The 17,350-nt window shown below is 44.6% G+C and overlaps 3 protein-coding genes across 3 annotated transcripts in view; all 3 read right to left on the bottom strand.

The window, feature by feature from the left end:
• The window catches only part of pla1a (phospholipase A1 member A), a 6,678-nt gene extending 2,370 nt beyond the window's left edge, over positions 1-4,308 (bottom strand). The window contains exons 1-7 of the mRNA XM_019879876.1: positions 3,508-4,308; positions 2,613-2,820; positions 2,277-2,454; positions 1,951-2,059; positions 1,779-1,880; positions 1,447-1,539; positions 566-752 (exon numbers count right to left, since the gene is read on the bottom strand). Of these exons, the coding sequence (XP_019735435.1) occupies positions 566-752; positions 1,447-1,539; positions 1,779-1,880; positions 1,951-2,059; positions 2,277-2,454; positions 2,613-2,820; positions 3,508-3,571 (941 nt within the window). The 5' untranslated portion in view covers positions 3,572-4,308. The remainder of the gene's footprint in view (positions 1-565; positions 753-1,446; positions 1,540-1,778; positions 1,881-1,950; positions 2,060-2,276; positions 2,455-2,612; positions 2,821-3,507) is intronic.
• Positions 4,309-4,656: 348 nt separating this feature from the next.
• On the bottom strand, positions 4,657-7,718 carry hsd3b1 (hydroxy-delta-5-steroid dehydrogenase, 3 beta- and steroid delta-isomerase 1). Its single transcript, XM_019880344.1, has 3 exons — positions 7,440-7,718; positions 6,920-7,084; positions 4,657-6,152 (listed from the first exon to the last, which is right to left on the bottom strand). The coding sequence occupies exons 1-3, from the start codon at positions 7,594-7,596 to the stop codon at positions 5,344-5,346; spliced, it is 1,131 nt and encodes a 376-aa protein (XP_019735903.1). The 5' UTR covers positions 7,597-7,718; the 3' UTR covers positions 4,657-5,343.
• Positions 7,719-8,727: 1,009 nt separating this feature from the next.
• LOC109521807 (kelch-like protein 9) lies at positions 8,728-17,104 on the bottom strand. The gene is made up of 12 exons (XM_019879864.1): positions 17,062-17,104; positions 16,503-16,749; positions 15,448-15,501; positions 14,842-14,972; positions 14,439-14,638; positions 14,241-14,373; positions 13,349-13,545; positions 13,189-13,264; positions 12,500-13,066; positions 12,243-12,422; positions 11,921-12,034; positions 8,728-10,590 (listed from the first exon to the last, which is right to left on the bottom strand). The coding sequence occupies exons 1-12, from the start codon at positions 17,102-17,104 to the stop codon at positions 10,094-10,096; spliced, it is 2,439 nt and encodes an 812-aa protein (XP_019735423.1). The 3' UTR covers positions 8,728-10,093.
• Positions 17,105-17,350: the final 246 nt, after the last annotated feature.

Raw genomic sequence — 17,350 nt, 5'->3', positions numbered from 1 at the left:
TTTTCATTCATCGTTGTAACATTATTATTTTGTGATGCAATTTATTGTAAATGCAATGTTATTTATTTGAACGTACAGTAATTTCTTTTTTTTTTTTTTTAAACAACGCATTGTGTACTGCATCGCTGGACAGCTTGCCAAATTTTGTCGATGACAAAACCCACAATGTCGACAACACATTCTGAACATGATTTCTAAAAAACTGTCAGTTGTTTGTAAGAAAAGTTTTATATTTTAACTTTTTTTAATGCTTGGACCTGAAAAAAAGGTTTTGTATTTGGTTTCATTCAATACAATATTATATTGTTTTCGTCATAATTGTCCAAAAAAAAAAAAAAGATGAGTACTTTACGCACTTCACTTAACACGGGTTATTTTTGGAACGTAACCCCCGCGATAAACGAAGGATTACTGTATTGAATTTAATATTTTTAGTGATTTTTTTTTCGGCCTTGAGCGTTCTGTTTTTGTTGTTATTTTGTTTTTTTTTACTTTTATAATAGAATATTTTAAATGATTACACCGTTTTTTTTTTCTTCTTTATTTTCAGTTTGATGCGAATCACTTACCGATGGTGGGACACGTTCCCCGGAAGACGTCGCAGTGGAGGCATCGTCCCTGGAGGAAGTTTTGGTAGGTGTCACACGGAACGCCGCTCAGCCAGCACGACGCATTTAGAGCGCTCATGTACACTTGCAGCGCCCTCATGTGGTCGCAAATCACATAGCCGTACACTGGAATGAAGCCCAAAACTGACAAATCCACACAAAAAAATGGTACGGTTCAAAAAGGTGCCTAAAATAAGTCGAATATGGTTCAGAAGGAAGGGTACCCCAACAAATAGTATGTGTGAAAATGTTTTGGAAGGATCGTATGGTTTAAACGGGTGCCAAAAAAAAAGAGCATGAGTTGATTCACAAGGGTGCCAAAAAGTGAGATAGGTCAAAAGATTGTCAAGTAGGATGGATGGTGTGTAATAGAAGGGGACCAAAAAAATGGTGATGTAAGGTACAAAAGGTGTTCTGGTTGAAAAAGAGTGAGCTTAGTTAAAAGGATGACAAGAGTTGCATGATTATGAAGAGGTAGCAGAAGTGGGATGGTTCAAAGGGAGCCAACCGTACTTAGTGAGGGCGCCACGGAGTGGTACGGTTCAGAAAATGCCAAAAAGTGGTATGCTTCAAAAGGCCCCCCAAAAGTTGTAGGATTCATAAGACTATTCAAAAGTGGTTTGGTTTAAGTAGCGTATCAAAAGCGGCATGTAGGTTCAAATGGATGCTAAAACGTAGTATGTTACGAAGGGCTGCCAAAAAGTAGTCTCATTTAAATGGGTCAAGAAAGTAAGGTTTAGATCCAATTTTTGGTACCTTTCACAAGATTTGTTAAAAAAAAAAAAAAAAAACTTTTTTTAAAAGGTATTTTCTACATTTAGCGCAAGTTGGAACCCACCAGAGGCAAACCGTGATCGCGAGCATCCCGTCTGGTCGTTTCCGCCATTCAGGAAGAAGTCCACGTGGCCGACCGGGATGGAGATGCCGAAGTCTGATGACGGGTCAAAACAAAACAACATCAGCACGTGCGTTTTTGACACATCAAAGACAAGTCTGTCTTCAATGAACTTGTACCATACGTTTTTTGTTTTTTTTTTTGTTAATGTTAGATTCGACATTTATTTTAGTAGTTTCCAAATCGAAAGTGCATTCATTATTTTGTCACAATTTACGATACTATTGACATAAAAGGTTACAATTGATCTGCATGTATTTGACGACTCCTCTTACAGTCTGAGTCGGTGTGGATGGCGTCCACAAACTGCGCGTCGGACGGGTCCAGACGGTCGAAGGTATCTGCGCCCTTAAACATGGGACCGGCCGGGTCCAAACCTGGTGAGCATCAACAGTTAAAAGAACTGGATGGCGCTCAAAATCTTGGCAGATTGCAGTTGAGGTTTACCCGTGATTCTCCCGATCTTTCCCTCAAAGAGCGTTCCCACAAATCCGGCCACGTGCGCCCCCAAACTGATGCCGATGAAGTGGAACGTCTCCAGCTTGCATCCTTCTTTCTGTTCAAGAGAGTCAGAAATTCTCTAAACATTCTACAGTGGTACGAGGACAAAGGCAAAAATGAAGAGGAAAAAATGGAAACGTGGCAAGAAGACTCATAAATTAAGAGGAAAAAAAATGTGATGTTAAGAGGGGAAAAAAAATTGCAATATTGTGAGAAGTAAGCCATAAAATTAAATCACAAGAAAAGCGTTGCAAGGTTGCATCGTTTGTGACCTGCAGCCGGTTGACGAGGACGGAAATCTGCAGGGCCACCTCCTTGTAGTTGTCCACCACCAGGTTGTACGCAAACGAGGCGCAGTGCACCCAGTCCACCATCAGCACGTTGACGTCCTCCACCGCCAGCAGCGCCTCGGCCAGATCTAAAACCCACGTAGGCTTGCTGCCCAGGGCCCTGCGCAGGCGCAAACAGCATCAAAGACACGCCACTTTTCAATCGACACAAAATGGCAATATCTTCAATGAACCGAGGGCACATTTTTTGGAAGCCAGGTTGTGAATTTTGTTCTGCGTGTGATTGAGGCGCAGAGAGTGCAGGGCGTGGCGTCTGACCTGTATCCATGAACGATGACCTTGGTGGGCCGCGTGGCGTTGAAGGAGCTTCCCGGAACCTGGCGAAAGGGGCGCGCGCAGCCCAGATGCTCTCGGGTCATCAGTAGGTAGCGAACCCGCGGTTGCGCTTGCTGCTGCCTCTGCTGGCGGTACTGCTGCCAGGTGGTATTGCTCACGTCGGCGCACTCGTCCGCCCTTGCCTCCGAACCTCCAAGATGACGCCAGTGCAGTTACGCACGTTATTATTTGAACATTTAAATATAGAATTTTTTATTACAATGTATTTTTTGACGACTCTGTTCATTCTTACATGATGATACTTTGCTAAAATGTGGCTTTTCATCAGCCCTAGAGTGAAGTTAAAAACATAATGAAAGTTTATATGTTTTTGTTATGTATTCATTTTATTACTATGGATTTTTACATTTCATTTCATATCGTATTGGACAGCCAAGACGTTATAATATATGTATTAGATTTTTTTGCATATGTGACTGTAATAATTTTATTTTTATTTATATTGTAATTTTCATTTTTTTACATCAATTTTTGCATTTTGTTTCAGAATACAGTATCTGTATTGTATTTATTAGAATCATTGTACTATAATCTTGTACATTGTTTCTTTTGTTTTACACTTATTTTAAATTAGATTTAAAGATACATAACATTTTTATTTACTTCATATTGCATTGAATGACGCGATAATTTCTCTTTTATTTGGATTAATTCTTGTAGTATTTTTCTTCTTTTTTGTATGTATTTTCTGCCGCCACAAATATATATCTTCTATATTTTATTAGATATTGCTCACTTTATTACTTATATTGCTATATAAATATATCGTATTAATAAGTCTACGAGAGGGGCAAAATATCAGGCACAGGTGACCTACCTTGGACCGTGTGGACCAGCAAAAGAGCGAAGAACAGCAGGACGCTTTTGCCCGTGGGGGCCATTGCTGGCAGTTAATGGGAGCTTAGCGGTGCTCAGCTGCTCAGTGAAGCCGGCACAGGGTGATCGGATTTCGGTTAAGACGTCACAATAGACCCGCCGATGCCCACCCAAATCACGAATTGCTCCATTAAGAACAACACTGACACATTCAGTTGAGCGTTTTATGACAAATCTGTGCCAGTTTTAATGCATCGTAATTCACGTCTAAGGGGAGTGGGTACGAACGTGATTGGTTGTTGGCTTTCCCTGAAACTCGCGGCTGATAGGTCGTTTAAGGACACGTCATGGGTAAACAAATAAGATGGCGGCCCACGCAGTCGACAGCTTACACAAACAGCAGCGCAATAAGTGTCAAACTCAGCAAACTAATTGGTACAAAAGAGGTCATACAAGACAACCGGAATGTGAGTTTTGAAACAAATCATTGTTTTAATGACTTAAAAATTAAAATAGGAAGTACCATGAGCGCTTATAATGAAAAAAAAATCGCTCTGATTTCTGTAACGACAAAAAGTGCTTCCGCATTCCTTGCGAAGTTGGACTGTGGCGGAGAAGCGTCAAAAAGTATAAACAATACATAAGTTATTATTTTACACATTCATTATTTGTGTTAATACTGTAATTTTCTTTTAATTTCATTGGTTATGTTGTACTCTTACATTCAAAGTAAAATGGAATTTTTTTTTTTTTTTACTTTTGCAAATTTGGAGATACTTGGCAAAAAAAAAATCACTGCACACTGAACCGTGGCCATTTGCAGGGGTAGGAATCGGGCTGGCCTATGAAAAACAAAAATCTGTGTATAATTGGTCAATTAAAATCCATTGGGGAAAAAATGTTTACATAAAACACTGACATTCATTTAATATGCGTAATTTTACACACACAAAAAAGATATTGACGAAATTAGATTTTTTTAAAATGATTAAATGTTTTTGCAATCAGTAAATAGTGACTAACAACACATAATCATGTTGTAAAAACACTAGTTAGTCGGCTTTGCTCAATTCATTCTAATTTAGTGGTTTTAATGATACTTCTGGACCACCGCAGTATTCCTAATTGCTGTGAAATGACTATATTATTATTTCTGCCAAGGAGGTGATGTTGCCATTAGTGTGGCATTATTATGATGAATATTTTTTTTGACAACAACATTGCTGCCCTTTCTCAAGCTCTATGCAAACGAAAATGTTTGCCTGGCAGCCATTTCATGACCTGGTTGCTGATCAATGGACTCTGGCCCGGGTTCACAACAGCTTCTGTGTGTGTGTGTGTGTGTGTGTGTGTGTGTGTGTGTGTGTGTGTGTGTGCGCGCGCGCGCGCGCGCTTGCCACATGACAAGTTGTTGCAGTTACGAACAGCTGTTTCCAAATCATAAATGATGACTAAAGATAAAAATGTTTCCTGCTCTAATGTGTCAAAGCAAACAAATGACTAAAGTTAAAATGAAACTTCCTCTCTTTCGTTTATGTTGTAAATCAGGCTACCAAGCGAGTTGTATGTCCCTGCTTTGATGTGTTTTAAACTAATGTGTTTCAATTCAACATACTCTTTCTTTGTAGAAACTCAATTTACTCTTTTCTTTGTTTGACTTTAGGCTACCCTGGGGTGCATCACCTTTGAATGTTTTAATTGGTTTTGTCTAATTCCACATGAACTTTCTATGGGGCAATTCAACTCAATTTAGTCTCTCTCTTTACGTTTTAAATCAGGCTACCAAGGGAGTTGGGCTCCTCTTTCTTCAATGTTGAAACTCCCGCGCGAGTGTGTTTTACTTGGTAAATATTTTCTCTCGTTGTTTAGGCAGCTGCTGCGCCAGCCAGCGGGTGGTGTTGCTTCGCGCCTGCTGCCAGGTGTACTTGGGCGCATAGCCCAGCTCGCGCTTGGCCTTGTCGTAGGAGAAGCTGAAGGGAGTGTTGAGCAGGGTCAGCAGCTGCCGGTTGATGGGTGGCACCACTCGGCGGAAGGGCCGCAGGATCAGGCACGCCATCTCCCACAGGAAGCAGACGACATAGAACAGGCGCAGGGGCACCACTATCCTGTCCTGGATGCCGAAGCCCAGCGGTGACATGACGACGTAATTGAAGTCCGAGTAGCTGACGTGCGGCGTGTCGTCGGACACGAAGTAGAACTTGCCGGCCACCTGCTCCCGCCGCTCGGGGTCTCGGAGGCAGCGGGCGGCCTGGAGGTGGGCCGCCGCCACGTTGCCCACGTAGACCGGGTTGACTTTGGCCTCCCGCAGGGACATCCGGTAGAGGACGTCGCCGTTGCGCACGCCGTCCGCCATGTGGTTGAGCAGGAAGCGGCAGTCCTCGCCGTAGATGTACATGGGCCTCAGGGCGCAGGTGGCCAGGCGCCCGCCGTTCGGCAGGGCCTCGCCGTCGTAGCCCAGGGTCTGGTCCTCGGCCTCCTTCTTGGTCTTGCTGTAGGAGGACTTGAGGTGGGTGCGGTAGGCCATGTCTTCGTTGCCATTCACCACCGGCTCACCCTCCATATTGGGGCCCATCACCTCTACCGTGCTGGTGTAGATGAAGGAGGCCACGTTCTCCTGGACGCTCGCCTCCAGGAGGTTTTGGGTCCCTGGAACACCAAGGCAGGTTCACCCACGTGCCAGCTTTTGGTGAACCAAGTTCAAGATACAAGTTGGAACATCTCAAACGTTGCCTGATTTGGGATCCCTGTTTTTGCTCCATTTCGGTTGGCTCCAGTAGGCCTGCGAGCTCCAATTCGGTGTTGGACTTCACACCAGACTTATTTGAAAAGGAACAGAGTCATTTAAGGCATACTGGACTCTTAATTTGCTCAGTTCCTTTCATTGGGATTTTTTGTAACATTTATTCTGGGCCATTTATTCTGACACTTACTGTGACAAGCTAAGAAAAAAAAGACCCTTATTTTGGTAGTTTACCACTTCCTGTTTTTGTTCCATTGCCGCTCTGGTCAGCCTCTCTGCAGCAATATTGAGCATCTTTTTATAAGCATTTTGGAGCCGGACAAAAGTTTTCTTGAGGCTTCACGCAACACTTGTTTTAAAAATCCTAACTTTTTAGTTGAACCCAGAGTTTAAAGCAAATATGGTGTATCAGCACTTAGCTGTTATGCTGCACGCAAGTTTGTATCAGCTGCCAATAGAACTCAAGTCTGTCTTCCTCTTTTTGTTCCATTGCCGTGGGCTTGACTGAATTATCAGATGCTACACTGAGCAGCTTTTGTGAACAAAAGATTTGGGTCTGGTGTGCCTGCTGTGGTGCATTTGAGTGTCATGTGTTGGCAGGAAGAAAGGAGCACTGAGCGAAGGCAGAGGGCGCTGCCTTGACCAAGCCGAGCAACTACATATGGGAAAGCACCTTTGACATTGACACCGTAGATCTCGCTGGGATCGATGGCGTCGGTGACGTCAATGATGGACGCGATGTGGAAGACCACCGTGGCTCCCCGACACGCTTTCCTCACAAAGTCGGAGTCTCTGATGTCGCCTTCCAACGCACTCAGCTTGATCTCGCCTCGACTTTCTGGAATGCAGAAAATTCTTTAGAGGTCTGCCAAGGCAGAGGAGCTCTAATTTCTCCTGCAAAATCATTGGATTATGGGAGAGTTTGATTTTTTTTCACCCCCCGAATTCGTCCAAATGTGTTGTCGGTGTAAAAATAAATTAAAAAAAAAATTGTTCATTTCCCCTTGAAACACAAAACAAACGTATGTTGTTTTCTTTCAATTTGCTTTTCTGTTGATTTTTTTTTTCTAATCCAAAAATGAACAATTGTAGGGATACAGTATATTCTTCTCAAATTTTTCTGAGCTTTATTTTCAATCTGTTTTTCATATAGAAATAGACAGAGATGACAACCCGAGTCAAATTTTTGTTACCTTCCAAACTTTGCAACAGCTCTTGGTTGACGTTGATGTCGACGAGTCGGATCTCGCTGAGGTTTTTCTCCTGGTCCAAGAGCATCCTGATCAGCGTTTTCCCCAAGAAGCCACATGCTCCAGTCACCACGCACACGTCGCCATCCAGGGAACACATCGCAGGTCCTCTGCAGGAATACAAACGAAAAAGAAGAAGAAAAAGCGGGACTGAGGTGAGACGAGCTGGGCTGCTTTTTATAAGACAAACAATGTGGAGGATGGACGAGGATGCTTACAGGAGGGGAGGGGCCGAGCTCAGTTTAGCCGCCAGGAATCTGGAGGTTCAAAAAAAAAAAAGAACTGAAGATGTTCAAATGTGCTACTTTTTATAAATCCTGACCCTGACTTTGAAAACCTACTTTGAGACCCCGATTAACAAACCTAACCTGAACTTGAATTTTTCATCATCACCCTTGGCCGTCATTGATACCCTTATTCCATAAAAGCCAAAGAAAAAGCCTTTAGACAATGAGCTGATGTCATGTTGAGTCTTTTCCACGGGAGTTTTGGCCTTCATGGAATTTTTTTGTTTGTCTGGACAGCGATATCGAAGTGGTGTCCTAATCTAAAATGTGTTCTTTTTTTTCAGTAAAAAGAATCAAACTAGGGACATGAAGTTGCCCGACTTGAATGTTTTTCTCTTTGTTGTGGTTGCAGACCTTGGCCATGTCAGATGTCTGCGCTCTTATCTTAAGCTGAAGGACATGTAATGGAATGTGTGTATGTGGAAATTGTGGGGGGGGGGGGACTGTTTCATTAAAAAAATATATATAAATATTAAAAAAATGTTCAAAGCATCATGTTTTATTTGCAAAAATAGAAAGACACAAATGACAAAATGATGATACCAGCCATGCTAACATGTAGCCACTTAGCATGAAGAAAAAATGTTCAAAGCATCATGTTTTATTTGCAAAAGTAGAAAGACACAAATGACAAAATGATACTAGCCATGCTAACATGTAGCCACTTAGCATGAAAAAAAAGGGGTCGGGAATGCGTGACAAGGCCAGTTATTAGTCGAATGTTAATATTCGTAATCCTATCTTGGAGCCACTTAGCAAGTTGGTGTGATGGTATCAGAATGGGAATGTACAACTAGGCATTGAGTGACTCAAATCGGAAGTCTTCTGACATTGAGGCTCGATAATGTTGACATGTAATCACCTAGCATCAAGACATAATGGTGGGGAACATGTCGCACAACCAAAAACCTAACTTATTTTCATCTTATGGACACAAACACTGGTTTTGTGACCACAAAGCTAGCAGTGGTCCAAACACATGACGGAGCTCATGTTCGGACGTAACCGTGCCAAAACAAGCCACAGTGCAGAGCTTTGTCACTGCTGCACAAATGACGTTCATTTTAGGAGATTACAAACCGAGGGAAAATCAGCATGGTGCTCGCATTCCCTGAGGCTCCTCGTTGGTGGTGACTGAACATTGCTTCGTTTCTTTGATGTTTTGGGGGCGTGACCACCCAAAAATGGGATCAGTAATAGCCGTTCAATTTGTTGGCGATTAAGCCCTCAAAGATAGACTCGCGTTAACAATGCGAAATTTGGTATGTGTGTCTTTTATGAGCAGACTGACAAGAAAGTCTCAAGAAGCCATGGTGAAAAACACAAAGTCTGCCATTTTGGTTCAAAGTGGCCATTTTAGGGTCATCTCGCAGGAAGGTTGCTAGTAGGTCGTGGAAAATCGAGCCCCTGAAGTCAAATTCATTCACCAAGATGAAATTTGAGATGCATGCCTATCATGAGTAGCCCGACAAAAGTAGGTTTTGAGGCACCATGCCTGAAGACACAGGAAGTCTGCCATTTTGGTTCAAAGTGGCCCTTTTATGGTCATCTTGCAGGCATGATCCTCCTGCTGAAAATGTAAGTGTTGTAGTTCTTTGAAAATCGAGCCCCTGGAGCCAAATTCATTTAGCAATGTGAAATTTGGCATGCATGTCTGTCATGAGTACACCAACCATAAAAGCCTTGAAGACATGATGCCTGAAAACACAAAAAGTTTACCCCTTTGGTTCAAAGTGGCCATTTTCAGGTCACCTTGCAGGCCTCATCCTCCTGCTGTAAATGTACAGCGCATGTGGCAGTTTATTGTATATTCAGCCCTCAAAGCTAAATTGACTTGGCTATTTGAAATTTGGTAGATGTATTGATTATAAGAAGAACCACAAAAAAATCTCAAAAAGCCATGTCTGCCATTTTGGATCCAGGGTCATCTTGAGCTCTCTTTCTCCTGGTCAAAAAATACATTTGGTAGTTTGTTGAAAGTTCAGCCCGCAAAGACAAACTCACTTGGCAGTCTGTAATTTGGGAGTCCAGTCGATCATGAGCAAACCCACAAAAAAAGTCTCACGAAAACATGCTTGAAAAGATATATGGTAGAACGTCTTCCCTTGTGGTTCAAAGTGGCACTTTTAGGAACGTCTTGAGGCATGTTCCTCCTGGTGAAAATTTGGTCGTTTGAAAAAAAAATTCAGACCCTGAAGCCACTTGCTCTCAGCCACATAAAATTTGGTCATCAAGTCTATCATGATGATTTGAAGTGACTACTTCCAGGGTCTTTCAAAGAAAGAGATTTTGTTCGATTCCTACCAAATTTCAGTTTTCGCCCGTGGGCAAGGGTCCCTCCTGGATCTGAGCCTCATCCACCGACCCCTCCGGCAGATGAACAGTCATGGTGCAGGCTCGAATCCCGCCCAGAGGCTCCAAGATGTCAAACACGCGGTCCCACACGTCCCCCTCAGGGTCGTACCGCTGCACGATGTCCACCATGCAGCGGCTGTTCCACGAGTAGCCGCCCACAACGTAGATGCGGCCCTGGAGGACGGTGACGCCCACGTCGCTTTGGCCCCGCGGCATGGGCGCCACCACCGTCCACTGGTTGTCGGCGGGGCTGTAGTATTCGCATCCCAGGACGTCGTCGTAGTCGCTGCTGCCCCGGAAGTGGTTGCCGCCCATGACGAAGAGGCGATCCCCCACCGTGCACATGCAGTGTAGGCCCCGCAGCTCCGTCATGTCCGCCCGCCGTGACCATGCGTCCGCCGTCGGGTCGTAACACCACAGCTCCTTCTGGAAGGTGTCATGGGTGATTCCGCCTTGGTGACATCATAGGAAAGTGGGATATTCAGCAAAGAGGCCCAAGGCATAAAATAATTAAGCACCCTGGTAGGAGCCCCTGTCACTACTAAGGTGCACCCAAGCGCAATTTACAGTCAGCACAACTTTGATTATTGAGGATAAAAAGCATAATTCAATGTTTGGAGCGGTGGCCTTAACATATTGTGTTGTAACAAACATATTTGGACACACAAATATGAAAGCTAAAAATCAAGGGATTTGCATTCTTTCCTGTTGGTGTCATGAGCTAATTTTGCATTTCTTAGGTTGTCTTTAGTACTTGTTGCTCATGCAGGACCTGATGTCACTTCGGTTCCAGTTATCCTTTCAGGGAAAATCTATTTTTTTCTTCTGTGCTTAAGTACATTTCACACGATGTATATTTAATCGTCAGGCTTTTTTTTTTTTAATACAAGAATATGGACTTGTAGACTAGTCACTAACAGAGTATAACAACTTTAGCCGTGTGTATGTGTTCAGCGCGATCGTGAGACACCTGTTTCCTGTGGCGGGACGAGGCCGGGTGCACTTACACTGACGAACCGCCACAGCTACAGGAAGTGGTTGGTGACAAAAGGTCAACTCGAGCGCTCCGATGCGAAGGTGATCACGTGATCAAAATGTTTGGAGTCTTTATGACTGATGAATGTTGCAAGACGATAAGAGGTGTTTTAGCTATGAAAATATGTTTTCGTTTTTCCATAATGTGTGTTATGTTTTTGCAAATGTTTATTCGTTCAAGGAGATATCAGTATTTTTAAAATGTAGACATTTCAACTCTAAAGTAGGTCAGTGTGGTCTGCCATACAACAGGAGGGTTTTAAAGAGATTCTCTTCAGCAATTTTTTTTTTTTTTTTTTTTTAACATCAGCTCGTTCCACTTTGATTCATCTGGCCAACCTCCCACCCCCGGCCTTGAATGTCCCCGCTTGTATTTCTTTGGAGACAAGAAGGCCTTTTCTGTGAGGACGAGTAGTCAAGGCCACTGCAAAGGCTGTGATTAAATGTTACGGCCACTTTGCTTCAAGTTTTGTTTATATTCCCGCATTGTATTGTGCTGTGCCTGCAGGGTTTGGAAGGCTGCAAACTCGAGTAAAAGAAATACATTCTAAAAAAAAAAAAAAAAAAAAAAGAAGGGGGGGGGGGGGGGGGGGGGGGAGCTTGGTTTGCTGGGTGCAAATCTGTTTTTTTTTTTTGTACACCCACCTGAGGCCACATTTGACTCATTTCCTTCCTGGTTGGTCACTGCAAGCCAACTGCACGTTTGTGTTGTTACATTTTTACAGGCTAATATTTTATTGGCGTTACCTGAGATGTACAACATGTCGCCATGCACCGTCCCGGCGTGCCCGTAGTGAGACTCGGCCATGCTGCTCACAAAGGTCCACTCGTTTGTCTTCAGGTTGTAGGACTCCACCGAGTCTGAAGTTTGAGCAGAAACTAGTTTAGCGTCAACTGATCTAGCATGCGCAGCGTTGGCATTTACCACCGTTTGCAATTTAAGACTGAACAACAAAAGGTGAACAATATTGAGTGGGGCTGGTGTGAAGTCAACTTGGCCAACCATCTTTTGAGTTAAACTTAGGGCTAAAACTATTTCAAGGATACTTTGGCAAAATAATCTGCTCACCGATCTCTCCCACCGAATTCCTGCCACCAATGGCGTACAGTTTGCCCTTCAGAGCGCTCAGGTGGAAGAAGGTTCTCTTCTCTTTAAGCGAAGCGATCTGAAGCCACACGTTGAAGCGCGGGTCGTAGCGGTAGGCGCTATCGATGGCCGTCTTACCTTTGGTGTCGTACGTACTCTGACCTGAGGAGACAAGTGTGACGTCACCCAAAAAATCTTCAGTTTTAGTTTCGACGCCATCCACGTTTTGCTGCGCCCACCTCCGACGATGAAGAGAAAGCCGCCGAGCAGGGCCACGCCGTGCTGGTAGCAAGGCACCTCCATGGGCCTGAGGGCTCTCCAGTGACCCGTCTTGTCGTCGTACATTCTCAGCTCACGACTCACCACCAGTTGCTGCCGCATGACGCCGCCCAGCGCCACGATGTGGGTGGCGTCCGAGCGGATCCGCGTGCGCTCGCTTTGGAGGGCCGGCTGCATGAAGGGCATCATCTGGTAGTTACTGGCCTCCAGCAGCAGGTTGACGCAGGAGGTCTCGGAACGCATCAGCGAGTCGGTCTCATCGTCCCGGTCGTCGCCTGGGTGGGAGATCTGGATCAAGTCGGACGGGCTCATCAGAGGGAAGCGGATGTGACGCATCAAGGAGTAGACGGAATGGCGGCGCCCGGCGAAGTCGTGAGCCAGCCAGCCTTTGGCGATGTGGTAAAGCTCCATTTCCGAGAAGCCCTTCAGAGAGTTGCTGGCCAGGGCTCCAGCGATGGTTTTCTCAGAGAGCTGCAAGTAGCGCCCGCACTGCACCAGGGCGGACAGGTTGTGGCTCACAAAGTCAGCTAACCCCCCCCAAAAAAAAAACAGTGAAGGTTAATCATCTTTCTTATGGGTATTTGTCCATCCATTTTTTTTAGTATACAAAACGTTTCCAAGCATGACACTAATATATATTCGAACCCACCGATATTCTTCTGCACATCCTCCAGGAGTAAGTCAGATGCGATGCTCTCCACCTCCACGCAATTATCAACCGTGATCTGGCTCATGAGGAGACAGAGGCGAGGTGTTGGGACTCTACAAATGGCATTGTCTCGTATTTGATGAATTTGAGTGAGGCTCACCTCCCTGCTCAGAAGCTGATTGCAGAAGCTGAGCACCGGCATGACCTGCAAGAAGTTGGCGGCCTCCAAGGTGTCCTGAAGGTTGCCCATGTCCAGGCTGACTTTGGATGTGTAGATGAAGTCTAAAATGTTCTTGAGGCCCAACTTGGTGACACCATGCAGCTTGATCTCGCGCATATCCGTCTCGCGCATTCCCCCTGAACAGTGAACGGTGGACTTTTTTTTACTGAACTGTATCTGAGTCGATTTTGTAGGTGTCTGTGTTCTACTTGAGTATTTATTTTTCTAAACCTGTTTTCCTTTTTCCCTCCCTGCATCTGTACTTTCGACTCCTTACAGTCAAAATAAGTTTGTTCATTTTTTCGACCTCCATGGATGACAGCACAAGGTAAAAAAGACACAACTTGGAGTCTTCACAAGGCAGAAAAAAAAAAAAAAACTGGGACAACAACGACATGGAAGGGAACCAGGGAGCAGATGAAGGAAATGGATAATGCCCATACATGGCCTTCTTGAAAAGAATTGTTTGATGTTGTCAGCTACAGCAATGATTTATGGTGAATCGTGTCTTTGCCTGCCAAAAAAAAAAAACAAAACAAAACAAAAAAAAAAACACCAGCTTCTGGCATTCGAAAACCATCTTATCTGAAAAAAAGTACAGTGCAGAGGCTGTACTTGTTTTACTTCTTCTTTGAAGACCCGATAAAATAATTTCCTTTTACTAATACGTTAAATATATTTGAAGGTAAGTGAAGAAGAGTAAATAAATCTGTATCAGTACTCAAATACTTTTGTCCGCTCTGCTCCGAATCGCAAGAGCACACGGAGAGCATTCAGGCACGGATGCCCAGCTCGGCAAAGCTTCATATCTGCATCGCAGACGATGACTTACCTGTGAACATGGCCTTGAAGTAGTCACTGCATGACGCCATGATGACTCGATGGACTGGAAAAGTTTCCTGACTGTCTCCGGGAACCAACACCACATCGCACAAGATGTCACTTGCCCGGAAAGCATTCAAACCCTGTCGAATAAAAAAAATAGACGTTTGAATCTCGGGTTGTGCAAGACTGGAGTCTTGGGTTGTACCTGTAGCACAGCTGAGCCGTGTTCAGTACTACTGAACACCTTGGAAAGAGGCCGAGGAGGCAGTTTGGGCTTGGTAGCTTTGTCCGGATGTTTGGGAGGCTTTTTCTGGGCGGGGGCAAGGTTCACCGGAGCTGGAGATGGAACTCGAGGCACAACCGGTGCTGGAGGTGGGGCTGGGTCTGGTAGAGGAAGCCTGTCATCTAGCACAACCAAACAGAACACTACCTCAACTCAGGGCAGCAGACCTTCTGGGCTCTTAAAAGATGATGTACAACACAACAAATGGAGAGAGACAGTGGCGTTTGATGAAGGGATCAGGGATAAAAAAAAAGTCGGAAAGAAAAACCATCATCCTCAACCTTTTCTTCAGCGTTCTTTCACGTGCGCGGTGGTGAGCACTCACCTTGCCGAGCCGGTGGGCCCGGGAGCGGCGCGGGAGATCTGTCGGGTTGACCCACCGCCCTGGATTGTCGCCTACCGCTCAAGCGGGAAAAGCGACGGCTCAGCCTCCCTGGTCCGCTCTCGTCTCCGACCCTGCGGTGGCAAAAGCTGAGGTTGGTCACTGGGGCGCTACCCTCGGATGTTCTGCCTTCGCGGCTAAAATCAAACGTTGACATACTCGGCGCATATACAAAGCAGAAAAATCCAATTCTAAGGAATTTAGCGCGAGGCGACTATGTGCGCCTTCAAAAGCAGTTTTTTTTTTGGGTGAGTGCTTAAGATAGACACTAAAATGTATATGACCATGTGAAACATTTGTCAGGTTCTGAGCTTGCGGCGCTGAGTTACAAGAATAAGGTTGGCGTTCTACTCTTTTAAATTTCACCGCCGTGGTCTGGCCACATGCAATGACGAAAAAGGTTTTGCGGTTCAGAGTCATCCAGTACATTTGTGGTTCAAATTGGGTGGTAGTCAGACAAGAATTGAGCACGAGTCCTTCTTTGAAGGATCCCCGGAAACGGCCAAATAGCAGCTTCCTGTGTCATATCGTATGCACAAAACACCTTACCCCATGTCGTTGGCGTCGTGAGCTCGAGGGCTGTTCCCACACTGGTGCGACTTCCTACATGGACGCAATGAAGAACAATGTTCAATTCAGTGTGTACCCATGCAAGATTCTCTTCTTCACCTTCATCACCATTGCATGAATTGACATCTGTAGATTTGATATCAACCTTGACCGCGATACTCCATGGTGACTCAACACCGCCATGCTCGGTGCACAATGGCAAAAAAAAAAATGTGTTGCCCGTTTGTCTACGATAGATGGTTGAAATATGGTAGCAATCCGCCAAAATGGTTTCCAAAGTTCATTTTTGCCCAATGGAACTGGCTGAGTAGCACCCCTGGAAAGTTTGAAAATAGATTCTTCAATACAAATTGAATTACTCAGCACAAAATTGATTTATTGTCATGCGGGGACGCAAAAAACATCTCGGGACCTCTGTATGAAATTAAACCATAATTTGGCCATTTTGGTTTGAAGCGCATCCAATTTGTTTGCTTCGTTAGGTTAGGAAAAAAGTCACCAAGATCACTTTCTCTGACCAAAAAATAATGAGGTTTAAATGTCTATTGTAACAGGTTGCACAAAAAAAGTCTCGAGGGCCTATGCCTCAAATCGAAAAGACAATCGACTGCTTTGGACAAATTCCAGCATTCATGCTTTGTGGGAATCACCCTTACACACCACTTTGACAAAAAGTCTCGAGCAACCCTGATCCAAATTAAAACAGGAAATTTGGGGCGAATCCCACCAATGATTGCAGTGTGAATGAAGTGCCAAGATTTCCACGGGAACCAATGTGCTGCCTCCTCAACCGATTTCCAAACTTTCACAACAGTAAAACCGTGCATTTTAACAATAGGGGCAGCAAAACTTTCGACGTCTTCTCGATCCACCTGATGGTAAAAGCACTTTAAAGCACATTCAATGCAAAACCTCATACCGTTGTGCACCAAAACGGTGCAACTATGCTTTCTATTTCCAAACGCACATTGTGACCAAGGAGGAAGTGTCAGCAAACTCTTGATTTCATCACAGCAAGCATTTTTCGGGCTTACCTGGCCGAAATCCTCCTGAGCAGACTGGACGCCAGTCCTCCTCCCTCCAGCCTGACGCTGTGGAAAAAGCGCTGCGGGCAACAAAATGTCAGCCGCCCAGTCGCGAGGGTGGCATGTGTCGAGTCAAGAGCGTTTGGGCGACTTTTCACCGCGGCCTCGACGAGACCCAACTCACTTCCTGTGTTACTTCTCTTTTGAGGCCACACATTCCGCTGTAGTCGAAATTTGCATTTTGTGAGGTTGTGAGCTACGAGATAGAAATGATGCGGTCATTGCAGATATGCTCATTCGGGTTGTGGGTGAAGCTAGAGTTTATCCCAGCCGAGTGAGTATTGGCAATAGAGGCTCCATCTCACAGGTGACCTTTAAGAGGACATCAGTATTGTCTATCAGTGTACATCCACGCTGGGCCACATACAGAAAGACCGAAGCACGCCAAGGGCCACTTTGAAATGTTTTTACTTTGATTTTTATCAAGAACACCAAAATCAGTCAATCAAGGCAGCTTTCTATAAGGCTCCTACAAGATTTTGGGGTGGTCAGAGACCCTGTGACCCACCAGAATATCTCAGCCCCTGCACCGAACAGCAGCCGAATCCCATCTCGACATTCAGACCGAAAACAGGAGCAATATGTTGTAAGGTGACCATTTTTTAAACAGCTACTTGGGAATAATTCATGTGATATTTTCACAATTTTGGACCCTGACACAGAGCAGAAGGTGGGGTAAGACATTTTTGCATATTTAGTAGCATATTTAGAAAAGCTCCAGGGTAAATAAAATGAATTTATAAGTAGCTTGATTTTTGGTTTGACTATTTTTGTGCTTTCTACTGTCTTGGTTATTG

This window comes from Hippocampus comes, unplaced genomic scaffold (assembly GCF_001891065.2).
Source record: "Hippocampus comes isolate QL1 unplaced genomic scaffold, H_comes_QL1_v1.1 scaffold214, whole genome shotgun sequence".
Lineage (NCBI taxonomy): Eukaryota > Metazoa > Chordata > Actinopteri > Syngnathiformes > Syngnathidae > Hippocampus > Hippocampus comes.
The sequence above is the reverse complement of the archived record's forward strand: the minus strand, read 5'-3'. Positions and strand labels throughout refer to the sequence as shown.

Bases quoted from the DNA above. Each gene is read 5' to 3' on its own strand.
- LOC109521807 (XM_019879864.1), bottom strand. From the start codon at position 17,104: ATGGGATTCGGCTGCTGTTCGGTGCAGGGGCTGAGATATTCTG. The intron at 13,067-13,188 runs GTGGGTTCGAAT...GGGGGGGGTTAG, and splicing joins GGATGTGCAGAAGAATATCG to CTGACTTTGTGAGCCACAAC. The intron at 12,423-12,499 runs GTGGGCGCAGCA...TTGTCTCCTCAG, and splicing joins CTTTCTCTTCATCGTCGGAG to GTCAGAGTACGTACGACACC.
- hsd3b1 (XM_019880344.1), bottom strand. From the start codon at position 7,596: ATGTGTTCCCTGGATGGCGACGTGTGCGTGGTGACTGGAGCATGTGGC. The intron at 7,085-7,439 runs GTAACAAAAATT...TCTGCATTCCAG, and splicing joins GCTGTTGCAAAGTTTGGAAG to AAAGTCGAGGCGAGATCAAG. The intron at 6,153-6,919 runs GTGCTTTCCCAT...TTGGTGTTCCAG, and splicing joins CTACGGTGTCAATGTCAAAG to GGACCCAAAACCTCCTGGAG.